Raw genomic sequence first — 18,700 nt, forward strand, 5'->3', positions numbered from 1 at the left:
GCTAAGCGCTACAATGCGATGATTGAGACAGACGACAATGTGCTGACGCTGGAAAGGAACATTAACGCGGATTGTCTTTGTGTCCTTCACCTCCCGAGGGCCGTGCTGAGACTGCGCAGTAATGTATATTAGTAACATTATCTACGCTTTGTGCGTTCTTGAACAACTTCATATTCTGAGTGAAATGTTTTTTTCCTCCTTCTGTTTTTCACTTACCCGATCTTCATTTTTCGAAAGGATTTTGTAATTGTTAATGGATTTTTCTGGGTAATAGCGATGAATAAAATTGTAATGAATAGTACTGAAAAGTAATGTTTAATACTGATTGAATACTAATAATCGCTAATTATCAAATACAATAGTTAAACTCTCTGGTAATGAAGCTAGAAAAAAAAATCTATTTATTTTCAACCCAAAGTGAACCTGTCGGCATGCATTATTCAATAACACTTTGAACTGGTAAGGCAGGATCAATTTATCTCACCAAATGTGAACCCGCTGCTTTGAGCACATTATTCTGGCCAGCCACGAACACAACCTTTATTGTAACCTCCAACACTCTCTACGCTACAAGCTCTGTCTCTGCTTTTTAAATGTAATTTGTCTATACAAAGTGTAAACACATTTATTTTTGTAAGGAGCCTACAGTGATATTTGTTCTTGACACACTAGACCAAGGGTTCCTTTACTCTGTTGTTTTGTGAACAGTGATATTAAATATAGCTATTAGAAGTACAAAGGGTGTTTTTATAAGTTACGTTAGTTTTTGTTTGTTTGGTTGGTTGTTTGATATTTGACATGTACAGTTTTGTTTATTAATTTCAGGAAGTAAGTATAACTTTAGCATTTTATTAACCACTTAAAGCTGGTTATTAATTTGTGGTTGGTGAAACCAGCGAATACCATCACATAAGTGCTGTAACTAAGGTACGGAAAATGCAGAGAACATTGTGAACCATGTGAAAAGCTCAGAAATATAAGCTCAGATAAATATAACTTTAGTTCATATTTGCATTATCATTTTTCATTCATATTTAACAACTTTCCTGTCCCAGCATTTCCGAGATTACTTCACTGGCCTCTCTCAGACAACTGACGATGAATTGGAACAGTATTTATAGTTTAAACCGAGATAGCCCCAGTTGTCCTGGTTGAGAGGAAATGCAAGCACACTAAGATTATTATTTGGCAAGTTACTTTGATAAACTTAATTATCATTTAGATTATTGAACCCAAAGAATAAGCAGAGACAACGTTTAACAGTAGAAGCAATTCTCTTTGAAACAATCACATACAAAAGTCTTTTTCCCCCATAAATCACTGTTTACGACATCACTTATAAATTAAATTTACAGCTCATGTTGAGAAGAATATATACATGTGAGACAAAGTTGCTGTAACAATGCTGTATCAACATTTGAAAAACACTCCCCGAAGAAAAGTAAGGCATCGACAGAATTGGTGGGTTTAGGCAACTCCTTTAAAGAATCTGACCAAAAGAAAACTGCCAAAATAACCACTGAAAGTAAGCAGTTAAGAAGTATAATCATTGCACACAATGTTCACAGCACACATAGAAAATCTAGTAAACACACAATGTGAAAGTTGAAGAGACTAAAATTTGGGCTCTGACCCTGAACATTCTGGAGAGACCTCGATGGCGGTGTCATTGTGTCATGTGCTTCTAGTGCTTCTAGTTAAAACATCTCTTGATTTTTATGCTGGTGTTTCATTTGTTCCCGAGCACATGAAATTTAGACTAGATTGTGCTAAGCTAAAAAAACCCCCCAAAAAACATTCCCATAAACATGGAGCAGCAACCCGAACACTAACTCCATGCCTGAGCGGTGAGATCAAACCTTGTAGCAGGGCCCCTGTATCGCCTGATCTCATCCAAATCTCATGGAGCCACACGTGATCTCGCAATGAGGGTACATGTCTGGGGAGACTGCTGAAAGTTTAGTAGTGGACTGCTGTGAAATCCACCAACAAATAAGACCATGCTGGCATTTGGTTTGAAATTTCAAACTTTGTGCCGACCGTAATAAACTAACCCTCCTGCTCACATTTCAGACGAATTCTTTCACAGTCATCCACAATCGTGTAATCTCATTGTGGGTTTACATCTGGCTCCTCTGGCTATATTTGCCAAAGCAAGAGGAGCGTGAAGCACAAGACAGGGGTGGAAGAGGAAATAGGTGAATCAGGGAAGCAAGCGGGGACAGCAGCCCATTGTGGCACAGTGGGATGAAAATCTGTGGTTGTTTCTATGGTGACCTCCCACCTGGGTCTGTTTCGCTTTCGCTGGACATTCCAGAGAAGAACACCAGTTTGGAATGAGCGAAGGCACACACAATTTGTCCTGGTGTTTGTGATATGGAGTATTTCAAGTTTTGGAAGCAGGGGTTTCTTAGTGAATGTAGGTGTACTGGTTGTGATGATACCTGGAGGTTGGTTTGGCAGTCCTTAAATCTGATAGGGTATTGATTACTGATTGGGGCATTACAACAACATCAGAAGATTTCTGATTAATGTATTTTGGTGTAAAATAGAGCACAATAAGTGTTTTTAGCAGTTCTTAAAACCATACTCTTCTACATAAATTCCAACCTGAAATAAAGCACCACAAACAAGTTATCCTGCTTATCTGGCATAAAGGGCTAGAACAGTACTGACACACAATTTGTCTTCAGATAGAAGCATCGTGAACTGAGCATGCTCAGAAAACAACACGTTGCTGGTCTCATCTTATCTCAGATGTTATGCAGGGACACTCCATATCCACGTGTCCACAGGCCTCGATGTTTCCGACCAAGCTGGGTGTCGAGTTAGAAGAAAAGATGTGGACTGAGCAGCTGAGGAGCAGCTGTCCTGCAACATGGAGCTGGGCACATGGGTGGGGTCCGAAAGACACAGGGAGTGGACGGAGGTCAGTTGGAGCTCTGCGCTCAGCACAGCTGCTTGGATGTTTGGCATGAAGTGGTATCTCTGTGTTGCCATGCATGTTTATGTAGATGTCGGGGTGTGTGTGTGTGTTAATGTCTTTGTGTGGGTGAGTGTGTGTGTGTGTGTGTGTGTGTGTGCATGCAGGGAAGCCTTGCATACTTTCTTCGACTCTGAGACTCTCTTAATAGGTGTATTTCTCTGGCATGTGCAGGAAAATGTGTGTATTGTACCAGGCCTTCAGGCCCATGGCCTTCAGTGTGCCCTTTGTTTTGTTTTTTTGTTGTTGTTTTGTTTGTTGTTTTTTGTTTTGTTTTGTTTTTTTGAGGAAAATGCTGCACAATATTACTCTTCCTCAGCAAAAGCTCACAGCACCAAGGACACAGAGAGCAGAAGCAGACTGAACTCTTGAGTGGCGTTTACCCCTCCCAAACTCTCTCTCCCTCTTTCCTCATCTTTCGCTACACTTTTGCCCTCGTTCAACTCACTTCCCTAGAACACGGCTCGGACACCGGGAGAGAGTAAGGGCTTCATCCTTCTGACCTTCTGGGGCAATCGGCACGATGCCTAGTTGGCGTCGTAATGATTGAAGAGGTGTAGGCCAAACCAAAAAGCAAAGCCAACTAAACTGCGAAAGTAGAACCAATGCCTAGAACGTCTTTTTGCTCACAGAGCTTTGTAACATGTCAAGAGCCACATTTTTTTTGTTTTCAGGCACATCTCCATAAATATCAGTACAAAAATAGATAGGAAAAATCTTTAGAGCATTTACAGTACATAACAATTAATAAATTCGTTTTTCACTGTTGTTAGGGAAATGATAAATTCTTCCGAAATAATCGGAGTAGTTGTTTAGCTATGTATGTAAAGAGTAAAAGCAACCACAATACAAACAACCCATCTACTTCTATGACACATGTAGGCCACGCCTCCCCAATCCCCATGACTCCGCCCCATGTAGCAGCTACAGGACAGTGGTGAGACAACTCCCTCCCAAAAGAGTCATCTACAGAATATAAAAGGTATGGGCTTGTCTGAGGCGTAAATCGCCTGGGTAGTTTTATTTTTCTGTCTGTAAGGGCTAACAGAAACTGTGGTTGCAGCCTCCATTAGATCATGTTAAAGCTTTTTCATTAAGGATAGCAAGGCTGAAAGGGCTGGATTCTGCTGGATTCTGTCCTCGTCGTTTGACACAATACCAGCGAAAAGGAATCATGGCACTGCAACTGCAATGAAAGCAAAATGCATACATTTAATAGAGGACTGGTAACGCTATCTAAACTAAATGGTTAAATGTGTTAGCAAACCAGTCTTTCCTGATTTGATTTTGATGGTCATATTTTAGTCTAGCGTTAATTGGTGGTATAAAGTGGCTTTATCGCTACGCTTCCATTTGTGAATGGTGGAAAATTATTTGCCCAACTACACCAGTATATGACCAGTATGCATGTATGTATATTTAACTTAAAAGGGTTTTAGATTAAAAAAAATCACCTGGTGTGATTCGGTAAAGGCATATTCGGTGTCACGCAAACCGTGTCGGAGTGCTAGATAGTCTTAAGACCAACTGCCTGTTTCACTGATTAACATGAGCACCCGGCCACTTTAAGTGTGTGGCGAGCAGTCGCTCAGGTCGCGTGGGTCACCACAGTCTCCCCATCAGCGAGCAGAACTTATGGAACGTCTCCTCTGTGCATGTGGAATAGGGTACAGACCACCTCTCTCAAGCGCGAAAGCTCCCGGAGGGTTTCCTCTGTGCTTTTGTGACGGCTGCGGATCCTACGGACCGGCGGGACCAGGGAAACGTGCCGCACAGGTGAGTCGGCCAAGGTTCCCAACCACTCTGCTCCGAACCGAGGCTTTCCGCCAGCCACCAGAGCACAGTGAATCTTTGCTAGATGGTAGAGAAACACCATCTTTTCCCTAAGCAATGCCCTGGAAACCTGGTCACAGGGCAGTGAAAACTATTACATTTTACAACTATTACATTTACTGAGGCAAAATTGTCCTTTGAAGGGATTGACTTCAGTCCACCTTTTTCTTACATACCTGAATCCTCTTACATATCTGAATCACGGTTATATGAAGAGGCTTATCCTTATTAGTAGTATTAAACTGCTTTTCCTCTGTGCAACATGGAAATATAATTGTTGTAACAACTGACTATTGTGATAGGACATTGGCTAAGAATCTTTTAACAGTGTGCAAGTGATGAGCAGTGCTAACATGCTAACGCTAAAAGCCCTGAATGCCAGTGGAAACAATTGTTTGCTCCAGAACCGCTTACATAATTTGGACTGCACATAATAAAGACAAGTCAAGCACCGCTGCATCAGAACTGGACAGTGTGTAACCAAAGAACATGTCGATGGCCACTCCACGTAATGTGCAGCCACATTACAAACACCTATCCTACAGGTGTACCCTCCACACGAGCAGTTTTAAAAGAGAGTAAAAGCAAGCTGCTGTTATTTTTGCTTACTAGCGAGTCCAGACATGGCCTCCAACAGGGGTATTACGACTGACAACTGGAGACCTATAGATCACCCCAGTGGCTTGTAAATTCAGACCGTAGCATTATGGATGACGGGCAAAATGCCCATCACAGTCTGGTAGCATGTTTGAGAAGCAAACGTCTCTCTCCACATCAGTAATGCCAAGAACACACATCTCTCTCATCTTCCTCTCCGTCTCATTCTCTCTCGCTTACTCATTCACTCACACACTGTGCCCTCTCTGTTTTTACACACATGGCTACGGTCTGTGTTGACCTCTAGCATGAAAATGGCCTTGCAGATCCACTCACCCACTCTCTCTGACACCCCCCCCCCCGTCCGCCATGTTAAACAAAAGCTTAAACAAATCAGCAGATTTGAAAAGACAAAGAATCTCTCTCCATTAAAGGCAAGATGTTTCTGACCCTAGTGCAACTTCCAAATCCCTCCTGTACCATAACACTCAGGGCCCAGAATTTCTTCACCCCGACCCCTAACTTCCAGTTCCCATAGTGCACTGCCTCTGGGGCCAGCTCGGGCTTGCCGGGGTCAGTCGTGGGTGTGACCTGCTTCTTGCGCCCCCTTGTTTCAGTTTCTTGTCTCCCCCATCTTCATCCCCTTCCTCGTCGTGGTCATCATCGTCGTCATCATCATCTTCGTCGTCGTCATCCTCGCAGACTTACGACTCCAGGAGGCTATGCCACCGACACACCTGCTGCCCTTTCGACTCCTTCATCTGGGTCCAGTGGGTCAGCTCTTCCTCCCCGGAGCTGTTCAGGCCCAGCGAGATCCAGCCAATCATCTCCTTCCGCTTCATGCTGCGCTTGTTGTAAACGGAAAGGATGAGGGTCACGTCAGAGAGCTGGAAGAGAGCCACCTGGAACACGAAGGTCTCCTTGTACGTGGGGTTGGGTTGCCCACGGCAGATGGACGTCTTGCACTTGGACATCTCCTGACCCATGGAGTTCAGCAGGGTCAGCTTTACATAAGTGTCTACAGAGGGCAGAGCGGAGATGGATACAGGAAGATATCATTACTGCAAAGTAAGCAAATACTTAAGGGAATGTATTTTTAAAATAAATACATTTGTTTATCGTCATTAGGCCCTTACTCTCCACAGACATGCCTGTGGTTCCAGAATCTTCTTCCTCAGTAAGCACATACCTTTCATACTAGTTTCATATTACAATTCATAATATTTTCAGTGTGGATACTGTATGATTCACAGATGTTATTAAATATAAGTATAGTATGGAGTATAATGAGGTTAATTTTAAAAAGAGTATTTGAACCATTTAATTCTTACAGGTGTGTAAGCCACAAGTGAGATAGCAGAGAACAAAAAGAAAGTGGTGTGATACCTTTCTGTGTTCATAAGTGGTGTTCATAAGTGCTTCTGTGTTCATAAGCGGTATTTAACCTGAATTCTCAGTCTTGAAAAAGCAATAAATGAGCACTTGCGATGAAAAACCATACATGTACATTTAATGAATTGTACAAATTAAAAACATAATCTTAAAAATAATTGCAAGTTTTATTCTTAATGAAGGTAAGTCTTAGTAAAGCATATTTAGCATTTTAATGTAATTTTTATATAAAATCGTACAAAATCAAAAACTAAAATAACTGATTACACAAAAAAAGGTGAATGATATGGTTTTTTTTTGCTGCAAGTGCTCAAACGTGGTTCGCTTCTGGCTCTGTACGCCAAGCAGACTGGATCATAATCATAAGTGTACCATGCAAAGTATTGTGGGAAAAAACACAAACATTTTGAAGTGCGGAACAGAGAGGTAGGATGACTGCTGGACAAATGTCTGTGACATGACAAACACCATGCTTACTGCAACTCATTAACAATTCCCGTATTTTCATGCTCGACCTCACTGAAAAGCATTTGATTGCCCCGTCGAGAAATCCGTTGTCTTAAATTAACACATTCAGCCGCTCACTGCGCACACGTCAATGAGCGCGGTGCCGTGGGTGCGCTCTGCATCACTCCTCAGTCTGTTTTACCCTCAGTAAACTCATAAAAAACCAAAACAAACTCCATCCAGCAGCGCTGGCGAAGGCACTTTCAGATGAGCTTCAGTCATGAGGATGCGCATTCACCCTGCGGTCACACGCAGATGCTGCCTCCCAAGTGCGAGGCTCGTCCTACATCCTGCGCCCTCGCGCCCGCGCCCGAGCCCGCGCCCCTGGCAGACCTTCAGCTTTTGCCCCGACGCTTCACGGCGCTGCCCACCTGCCCCCGCCCCCCGAGGCACGAGCACCGTTGCACTCGCTCGCACGCGAGTGGCAGCTGCCTGCTGGGCAGTCTCTCTTTTTCTCTCCCTTTCTTTCTTTCTCTCCTTCTCTCGCTCCCTTTTTGTTTCCATAAAGGGGGGAAAAAAAATAACTTCGCTCTTTATCGTTTCCTTCCCCCCACCCTCTTTCAGATATAAAGGGCTCCGCTGAAGCAGCCCTGATTTCCGCGCGTCTCCAGGGGTGAAAAAGAGCGTCTTGTGCTGACACCTTAAGTGCCTGCGCTGCGCGGTAATGGGCTCCACGCTGACACCGCTGAAAGGCAACGCGAGGGCCTGAATGGCGATTAAGCGCGGGTGATTGGCTTTATTGAGAGAGCCATTGTTATGGCCTGAAAAGGCAGCAAAAAGACGGTCGCCTCCTCTAGGAAGGCGACGCGGAGGAAACGCTTTTGGCTTTTGTGCAGGTGACTGATGGCATAACAATGCTGTATCTGCGCCACGAATTAAAGAGAGTTTAAGTTCGTAAAATACCCCCATCTACTCCACAGGTAATCCCGCAAGAGGTCCCTTTAAGTACGAGGGACTGTACCATCCGTGCAGGGACCGGGTGGATCCTGCCAACAGATAAAGCTCAGCGCCAGAGCAGTCGTCGGCATGACCAGGGCGGATCCTCGGCCAGACGAACAGACGAGGTGGCATAGTTAAGAAAAAATAAAACACGTGCTTGAGTAACGCAGATTTCACACAGATGTGCAGAGGTTCGTCCTTCCGGTTGTGGTCGCGTACGCATGATTTTCGGCTTAGTGATTCTGTGTGATGTTTGCGTTAGTCGGCGGCAATGGAGAGAGCATGCAGGCACAGCAATAGTCCACCTATGGACTGTTTGTCATCTATAAGAGTAGAGCTTGATGTGTTCTTACTGACCGGGAGCTGCTGTGGATGATATATGGGGCTCGGTCTGGGAACACAGATGCAGAAAGTGTTTTGTTCAGAGTGGTTTTTCAATTTTATTCTAAAGTTCAACCCTGATACATGACAAACAAGGCCTCGCTCATAAAGACACACTCACTGCACCATGAACACCAGCAAACACAGCTGAGAAAGGGTCTGAGAATGCAATAAAACTACAGGGAAGAAAGGAAAACCCCAAAACACTGCAAACACAATGATAGACATCCAGCACAGACACTTAGAGAAGGAGGGATTGAGCTAGGGGTGGTGTTGGGAAATGTGGGGGTAGGATACGACTCACCTCTGATAATATAAACCTGCCCACCTATCAAGTGCTTTAGACAACAGAACAATCCATCTGACAGGGAACCGGGAGGGGGGGGGGGGGGGAGCAGAGGAAGGAGAGGTCAGTGTCCAGGAAAGAGAAAAACAAAGTCGAAAGAACAGAGAGAGGAGAGAATGACCTTATCAAGAGGTTAAAGGTTAAATTACATCACAGGTTAGTGTTTAAAAGTGTTCATAAAACCAGATGGAAACACTTCAGATTAAAGGGCACTGCATAAGAGACATTACAGCCTTCATAAGTATTGCATAAAGCCATCATAAGCAGTTGCCTTATAGGTGTTGAATGTCTCCAAACGACATTCACAAAGTTTTCAAACTAAGCCAAGTGGTTCCACAATGCTACGTCCAGGTCACCCAGCTGACTTACACCCTGTTATGATCTCTTTGCGAAGGCTTACAAAGGCCTTATGCAGCGCCCTACGGCTGAAGCATGGCTGAATAGGGACTGAAGAGAGAGAGAGAAACAGGAAGAACAGTTTGTCACGGGCAGCCTTTGGGAGGACGAGTGACCTGGAAGCAGCTTGAAAAACATAAACAAACAAACAAACAAACAAAAGCCCCCAATCCTTCTGGGGTTGTAATTTACTGTAATACAGGCCTGATTTGAGGCCTCTGGGATGGGAGGTGGAGGCAGTGGTGTACATCCTTATGATTTCAACGAAGCGCAGAACTTACATGTGTGGCAGAGAAATCTGCCTGAACGTTGACTTACAGGCTGCTTGGGTTGGAAGGCTTCTGTGCCGCCCCCTCGAGCTCAGCCAAGGAAATGACAGAATCACAAACCACCTGTCTCGAACACCCTCAAGCACAACACACAACAACCGACAAGACTGGCAGAACGGTGCTGTGCCGGAATTCAAATGTTTGGTACGGTTCCTCCACAAGCGTTACTGCATGTACACCAACAGCAGCTTTTCAAGCCTCGCTAGTATAAACCACTAGCCTTCTAATTAGCCTGGCAGGTGCTAGTCTATTCCATCACTATTTGAGAGTACTGCCTGTTACATCAACCCTGAAGGCGAGCAGCTGTCAAATAAGCTAGAATTTTAATCAGCCTGTGAGGTGCGACTCTTTCTCATCAGCCTTGACAGTAGCGTCAGACCTTTTGCGTGAGACTTGAGAATCTAATTGAGCAGTGACAAAGATAACGTAAAATGTTAAATGGTTACTGACCTTCTACTGAGCTGCTAGTTTTTCTGATCAGTCTTGGAGGCCACGGCTTGAAATGTCAGTGTTTGAGATGTCTGACTAATGACAAAGACGTTAAAATGATGTGATAAAATGATGTGACAAAAGAAATGATCGTCAATCAGTCAGGAAGGTGTCAGTCTTTCCTCCGCATTGGAAGATGGTGCCGTTTACATCAGCCTTGAAGGCATACAATGCAGTACTGCCAAAAAAAACCAAAAAAAACCTACAAAATAAAACCTAATTAGCCTAAGAAATGGTAGTCATTACAATCAGCTTTTAATGGTGCTAAAGGAGCTACGGTATGAAATGATACATTGGCATTCTTGTCAACGTGAGAGGTGTGAGAGTTTTCCATCAGACTAAAGGGCTGAGCTTTCTACCTTAGCCTTGACCTAGTTATATGCCCTCAAGGCTGATATAACAGAATATTCTCAAAGGCTGATAGACTAGACTAGCTCCAGGTTGAATGCTGCTATCTTACACTGGCAATGCGGTGACTAGGTGGATAGCAAGCTCAGCACTAGGGGCTTGGGTTCGAGTCCCTATTTGTGCTTGGGTGTTAGAAAGGTGCCATATAAGTATAATAAATCACAATGATGCCGAGGCTTGCAAGGTTGTTGTCGCGGCTCAGTCCTGTAAACTCTTTAAAACAATTTCAGCAGCTTTTTTAAAAGTGAAATTTTCTTCGACACAATGATGCTTTGCTGCTGGACTTGCATTTCAAACGTTCCTTCAAAATACCTTAAGCGAATTTGCTGCAACGTTTGTGTACGAAACCGAACCGTGCCAAACATTTGAATTCCTGCGCTGCTTGATCATGCTGCGATCTCATTGGTTGTGCTCGAGGGCTGTGCGGTTTTATTTATTCTGCTATTTCAATGGTCGCCCTAAAGGGGGCGGTGTGCAGCCTTTCAATCTGAGCAGCCTGCAAGTCTACGTTCGGGGCAAATCCCTCAGTTGGTGTGTATTTACACAAAGCCAAGCACTATAAACAGAGATTATAGGGACTATAAACAGAGATTTATACTGTCAAACACTGATGGAGCTGGGAAGTGTTTTTTTTTCATACAGAGAAAGAGCACAGCGGGTCGTTTCAGGGCCTGACGGGATTGTTACGGTATTTACTGGGTGGCTTGTTGGCAGCTATGTTCTTGAAGTGGCTTCCTTTGATGACCTCGACGGAGAGGCGCCCGGTGGTGGCATTGTATACCAGCCCCAGCAGGATCTCAGGAGCTGTACCCTGACCCGCTGACGGGAATGACGAGACTGTCTCGCTGCATGACGCGTCGTACACGCTCATCTGGGACTCGCTGCCCTTAAACACACCCACACCCACACCCACACATATGCACATCAAAGGTTTTGAAAGCCTGCAAACCACTTTAGATTATTTCCTCTCAGCTATTAAACTGCTGAACATTATAATGTTGCAATAAACATCTATAAACAACAAACAGCCTCTTAATAGGTTACTTACTCCATTCAACAGCCCTTTTCCATTCTTATGGCCAAATAAGCATTTTAAAGAGTTAGAAATTGGTGCATCTAACCTTGCACTCACATGTTCACCTACATACGTGTCAGTCCACCCCTCCTATCCGCCCATCCACACCTCCACCCGCCCCTCCGGACCCCTCCGGCCCACTCACGGCTACGCTGCAGCAGGGTTCCAGGATGACGGGCACGGACATCCTGCCCTGTAGGTTCAGCTTGGTGAGGTAGAAGACCTTCTCACCCAGCACCTTCTCTTTCTTCATGCGTCGGATGCTGTAGAGTCGGAAGCGCACGGCATAGTTGCCGATCATCTCCGACTCGATGTGGCTGAAGCGGAACGTCTCTGTGAACACGGGGCATGGCCCCCGCGCCGCGCCAGTCTTGGCGCGCTGCTTCTTGGTGGGCAGCAGCACCAGGTGCACCTGCCATGAGACGTTGCCCGTACGCTTGGCTGCTGGGATGTCCGTCACCGCTGTCACGGTGACGGACAGCCGCTGGTCGCAGGAATCGTAGTCGAAGACGACGTCCAGCGTTCCATACTGAGACAGCGGCTCCGGCTCGTACGACTTGGGGAGCAGGGCTGAAGAACCACGGGCCGACAGGTCCTGTGAGGAGGGGTTGGGGGTGAGAGAGACCGGAGGTAATTATTTAATATAAAGCATTTCTCCAAACTTTGCTTATATGAACATTTAAAAATGGTAAAAACTGAATTTGGTTTATGATAGTCACACTCTCGATGTGAGTCCAGATACAGAAGGCTAAATAATAGACGAACAAACACTTGACGCTTGACCCCCTCACACTCCAGACACTCAAATCTTCTCACCACTCAGCCACCTCCGCAAACACACCCACGCCCATCCATCGTCTCACGCCCGCCTCCACCCGCCTCCACCCGCACCCATGCTCGCTCCTCCACCCACTTCCGGGCTCAGCACGGCCGTGCTGTCGCTGGGCACGTCCTCCTCGTAGCCCTTGAGGTAGCTGTCAGCGCCGCGGCTACTCTCGCTGGGAGGGCCTTTGGCGTAGCCATGGCGAGGGCTGTCGCTCCCACGGCGGGACAGGTCGCATTTGGCGTCGCCGAGGTCAGAGGGCGTGCACGACATGCGCGGGGAGCCGTCCTCGTCCTGGTAGGGCGGAGGCTGGAGCTCGTCCAGGGGTGGAGTCCGCCTCATTCTCTGGATGCAGTTCACTGCGCATTGGTTGCAGGGGGGGGGAGATGGAGGAAGAGAAAAGAGAAGAGAGACTATAGCTATTCACCCAATCATCTTTGCCCCATGCAAATGTTCTAGTTACAGCTTTCAGCCTCCCTCCACTTATATATTCTTTTCCAAAAACGTTAGAAATTGCTAACACAACCTCACACACACACACACACACACACACACACACACACACACACACACACACACACACACACACACACGTTAGATAGAATCCAAGAATTCAAAAGTCAGTCATTCACAAAACGGCTATTTGGGAAAGGGGGTTATGGTTTATGATGTCACAGTACAGATTTTAATACAGGAAATGAGTTCATCGTGCAATTAAAAAACACGAGGGGACATTTTCGCGACCGTCTATTAGCTCCCCTATAATTATTTTAGCATTTTATAACTGGGCTGGGACGTGCAGAGCAAGGCTTACTACATGGCTCGAGATGAATCACAACTTGTGAAAGGAGAGACGCCAGAGAAGTGTGTGTGCACATCGATAGTTCCCGAGAACCAGACCCGCACTCCTCCCACCGCCCCTCACCGGGCTGCTCGGGAAAGGAGACGCCTTTAATCTCTTCGTGAAATGAATTCAAAACAAGGCTTGGCTGAGCTGAAAAACACAAGCGGATCCTCCTCAGACATGGAATGTGGGACTCCAGCCTCCAAATCATGCCTGAGCAGCTGATTGGAAAGAATGCGTCTAGCCGTAATAACCCTCCGTAAAACCTGTCAACCTGCGAAGTGGAGAGTTACATAACCTGGAAATGATGCACCGTAACACTGCGTCTGGGCCTTTATTAAATTATATCTCTCCTGTGGCACATGTGACCAGAGCCAAATCCGTAAAGCAGCTCACAGAGTGACACAGAGCAGCACATGGAGTGACAGAGGTCATCTCCCTCGCTGCTTTGGAGCTGCGCGCTGACCTGTGGAAAATTATACTCATGTGAGACACTGGTCTTTAGAACGCACTCGATATCGCAGGGGGGGGTGGGGGGGGAGAAGAAAGGTTGTTGCCATGGTAACATGGTGCTGCCGATCTGGAGGAAGGCATGTGTAGTGACCTCATACATTAAATGTCACCTGGTATCCATTTCTTCTCGAACGCTTCTCTTCTGTTCTCTTCTCGAACTCTTCTCTTCTCGAACTCTTCTCTTCTCAGTTTAAAAAGGTCAGCAACAACAACCCCAGCGACTGATCAAATGGGCTTGTGAACATGGCATCTGGAGGAGGTGTGATGGCTCTCTGCTCTTTGTACCGCCAGATCTCCGCACGTCTGTGCGGTACCATGGGGCCTTTCCCCCCTGAGCCCCTCGCCTCGCCTCCCGCTCGCCCTGCCTCTCTTCCTCCGGCTCGGCGGGCCGACGGAGGCGGAGGCAGACGCTCTGCTCGGCTGCCGAGGTGCCGTCGGTACACCGCAGGGCCGCGTGCGCCGGGTCCCGCCGTAACACAGACTAAAGACAGAGCACAGGGACATTTGTGTCCCCGGCAGCAGCAGAACCGCAGAGAGTCAGCAACCCACCCGTCCACACTGGAAAGTCTCCAAGTCGCCTTAAAATAGGTCAGTTCCACTGTTTTACTCTATGGTATGCAGAGAGAGAGAGAGTAGACGGAGAACTTCTTGCCCTTTTCATTGCACTCACTGTCAAGGCCTGCCTTTGATCACAGATCTGCCTGCATTTTCAACTCGGAGCTGAGGCGGGGGCGAGGAACTGAACACAACCCCCCTCGTCTCTGTCTCTCCTCTCTCCCTTCCTCTTTCTCTCTCTAATTGGGCCTGTTGCTTTCATTTTTGACATTAAAAACATTTCCCAGCACATGAGACATACCCGGCTTACATCACCCAGGATCTCACTGGTGCTGGGAGCTGGACAGATCAGAGAGGACTTAAGTCCACTTAAGGAACGAAATCCACAAACAAACAACAGAAAATAGGATAAATGTCGTGAACATGGTGCTTGAATAATTCTCTCTGCTGCCTGGAACACTAACCGCATCTCACACACACATACGGCGTGGATCTCCAACCAGAAAGCATCGCATAGTTGGGTGTGTCAACGTTGCTCCTGGAGCTGTCAACAGCACTTGTTGCGGCAGAGATGCACACACACACACACACACACACACACACATACACACATATACACCCAGACACACGCACCCAAGAGAGAGGAGGGTGTCTTTTTGACACAAACCTGTCAAAAGAACTTCAGTGTTTGTGTGTCAGTGTGTGTGTGTGGGAAGGTTTCTCCAAGCTAAATCTTAAGAGTGAGATTGATGGAGAGAGCGAGTGAGACAGGGAGTCCATGCTTTACTAATGTCTCAGATCACCATGGAAACAAAGGGTGTCAGCATTCAGCATCAGCATCAGCAGAGACTTCTTCAGCGACATCAAACACAAACCCGAAAAGCAGAGAACTGAACTATGGATATGAAGATCAGCTTCCTTCCCTTTTACTGTGGCACAGAGTATGAGTGTGCATGCCTGTGTGTGTGTGTGTGTGTGTGTGTGTGTGTGTGTATATAGCAGTCTTTATTATACAGATGACCAGAGGCTGTGGCCTCAAGAGCAGTGCAGAACAGGATGAGAGCATGGAACACTCATAAGCAGAAAATATGACACCTATTTTGGCTGTCTTTCTTAGTGTATGTGTGTGTGTGTGTGTGTGTGTGTGTGTGTGTGTGTGTGTGTGTGTGTACATGCGTGCCCGTGTGTGTCTTTGTGCCCCAAGCAAGTGTTGATAGTAGCTGCCTCAGGCGTTGTGCAGCACTGCCGCTCCTTTCCATCAGTCACCTCAGGATGTGGAGGACCAGAGGGAGTGCAACACGTGCCCCCCCCGCCCCACTGGGTCTCTCTGCCCCTCCCCTTGCCTGCTAAATCCAGAACAGGCGCATGCTTGTCTGTGAAGGCAGAGGGCATGGAAAACCAGCTAGGACGAGAAAAAAATGGCCACGCCCCTCACTGGACATGAGCGTCTCCTTCACTGATGGATGAATAAAGCCTGTGCCCCACTCCAGACTGTGGATGATGGATGTTTAAAGAGCTATCGCACAGCTCTGTGTGTTCTACATTAGTTCGTCTGTGTGTGTGTGTGTGTGTGTGTGTCTGTAAAAGCATATGTCTGTTCCATAGTGAGATGTAATGAGCTAATAAGGGTGAATAGTGTCTTATCCACAGTTAGACTGTGTTTTGTTTAATTGTGTGTGTTTGTGTGTGTGTGTCTGCGTATTTGTTTCAGTCCATCAGATATTTGGCATTTTCCCATGAACTAAACCCAGTGAACTCCGACACCAGCTTGCAAAATACGCATAAGCTTTTTTTTTTTTTTTTTTTTTTAAATTAAAAACATATTCCAGTATTACACCTCTCCCCCCTCTCGCTCCCTGTCCGTCTCTTCTTCACTCCCTCCTTCTCTCTCCCTCCCTCTCTTTACCACTCTTTCTCTGTGTCCTTCCTCTTCTTATTGTCTCTCTCTGACACTCCCCTCCCTGTCTGTCCCTCTTCCTTTCTTACTCTCTCTCTCTCTCTCTCTCTCCCTTGTCAAGAAATAAAACGGAAAAACATGACAAATGTACAGTGGAGAGGAGACTTGAAAGATCGTATCGCTCCATCTGGTGAAAGGGTGCCATCTAGTGGCACAAACATGTATTGCGGAATTAACTTTCTGCACAACCACAACTACTTACATATGAAGGCCAAAGAAATATATTTAAATTTGCAATATCAAACTTGCAGAAAGTAATCAGTTGACTCTACTGCTCAGGAAAGAAAGCGTTCCACCCGCTACACTTGATACAAAAAATGACACTTAAGTGTCACCAAGGATGGCTTTGTGGAGTTTTTCATTATCTCATTTTAAAGTTTAATTATCGGTGCCAAAATGAAAAGCAATTCACAAGTAGGACAAAGGTACTAGTTCTATACGTTAATACTAAGATAATCACCCTGTTTCTGCTAGAGATGGCATGATGCCATTTTTTTATTTTTTTTTGCCAATCCAACACTGAAGTCTTGCATTTGAATATTGTCTGATATTAACAATGATACAGTACATTTTAATTAAAAACCACAATGGAGCTGTGGTTCAGGTTTGTGTGTGTGTGTGAAATGTATTTTATGTGCTCTTTCTCTCACCCTCTCTCTGTGTATACACACACACACACAGACACACACACACACACACACACACACACACACACACACACATACAGATATCATGCATGGATGAGACAGATAAACAAATAAAATTATTTTTAAAAAAAGAAAATGTTTGTCCTTCCATTGCCATACAACATCTCTCTCAGTGAGATGCCTGGTTCTCAGCTATACTATACGCACACTCAGCGTGCACACACACGGCTACGCACACACGCACACGTACACACACACACACACACACACACACACACACACACACACACTTGGCTGCTTCACTCACCGACTCCTGAAATTTACATAATAGTTCATCAGTATTTTTTACTCTTTCTGAATGCAACTGTAATCCATCATCATTTTAATCTTGACTTTATAATTCTTCTTCTTGTGATTTTAAGTGGTAAATCACTGTTCTACCCACTACAACACACCAGGCACTAAGTATGCAGACAGAGTGAGGCTACCTGCACTACGAGACTCTCTTCACTTGACCTCTGCTTAAAACCAAGAGCAATGTAATTTGATTACGATTACAAGATGATCATTCCTTCTAGCGGAAAACAATATATGGACAGAATTATGTGAATTTTCAAATTTTCCAATCCACCTTAAAATAGCTGCTTTTCCATTTTTTCCCCTTGAGGTTTGAATATATTAAAGCTATGAAGTAATTAATTAACTAGTAATTAGTAATTAAGGACAGTGCCTCACTTGTTTGGTTATTTTTTTAATCTCAGCTGCTTCAAAAAAAACATTGTTTATTTTTTAAAAGAACAGATCATGTGACCTGCTTAAATTAACCAGGCTGTTATCATGTGACCTGCTTAAATTAACATGGCTGTTATCATGTGACCTGCTCAAATTAACCCAGCTGTTATCACATGACCTGCAGTGCACTACTGTAAAGCAGTGCCGTGTTATTTTTAGGCTGGGTTTGTGATGTTATCGGATCAGTTTCCTCCTAATATCCCCAAAGTCTTCCTCCTAATATCCCATTTTTTGCTGGTGTTAGATCAGCACCATCTCTAGTTTCTACTGTTACTAATGTTACATAATTACAGTTTCAGTGAATGATCTGTACCCTATATCTGGAGTTTCCTCTATAGCATCATCCAGCTGGTAACGGGTGATACTACACAGAACATTTCTTCATATTGAGGTCAACAAGCTTTGCTTTGGGATTCTTGCTCCTCACTGAGCTTCCTGTGTTTGACCTTGAAAGCGTTCTGATTGACACGAAACCGAGTTTACTTACCGTCCTCTGCAGAGGCCTCGCTGCTGTAGCCATCATACTCGGCCACTAGGGGGCAGTATTTCCTCCGTGTGCCCCAGCTGTAGCCCTTGTGGTGGTGGACGCCGCTCCCAGCACAGCCGCCCCGGAGACCCTGTGAGCGGGATACGGCTTCCTGGTACTGTCCCATCACCTCATCGTCGCTGTCTGACGATGAACCCTGAAAATCTGCCTCTCCATACCCCTTATCTGGTACAGAGAGGATGAAAGGCAGAGAGAATAACATGAACAGCATGTCAGTCACCTCGGTGGCCACTAGAGGGCAGCATAAATTCATTCAGATGAAGCGCCATCAGCGCCCAGAACACTGTTTCTTGCGTCAACTTAAAAAAAAAAAAAAAGGAACATGGGAGAAGAATGCGTTATATTTA

General features: G+C 45.5%; 1 protein-coding gene across 1 annotated transcript in view; it reads right to left on the bottom strand.

Moving 5' to 3' along the window:
• Nucleotides 1-1,255: 1,255 nt before the first annotated feature.
• syt14a (synaptotagmin XIVa) overlaps nucleotides 1,256-18,700 on the bottom strand; it is a 29,851-nt gene continuing 12,406 nt past the window's right edge. Inside the window, exons 3-7 of the mRNA XM_027008210.3 lie at nucleotides 18,294-18,518; nucleotides 12,589-12,857; nucleotides 11,821-12,270; nucleotides 11,297-11,486; nucleotides 1,256-6,431 (exon numbers count right to left, since the gene is read on the bottom strand). Coding sequence (XP_026864011.2) covers nucleotides 6,118-6,431; nucleotides 11,297-11,486; nucleotides 11,821-12,270; nucleotides 12,589-12,857; nucleotides 18,294-18,518 — 1,448 coding nt within the window. The 3' untranslated portion in view covers nucleotides 1,256-6,117. The remainder of the gene's footprint in view (nucleotides 6,432-11,296; nucleotides 11,487-11,820; nucleotides 12,271-12,588; nucleotides 12,858-18,293; nucleotides 18,519-18,700) is intronic.

This window comes from Electrophorus electricus, chromosome 12 (assembly GCF_041902795.1).
Source record: "Electrophorus electricus isolate QZ-2024a chromosome 12, ASM4190279v1, whole genome shotgun sequence".
In the NCBI taxonomy this organism is placed as follows: domain Eukaryota; kingdom Metazoa; phylum Chordata; class Actinopteri; order Gymnotiformes; family Gymnotidae; genus Electrophorus; species Electrophorus electricus.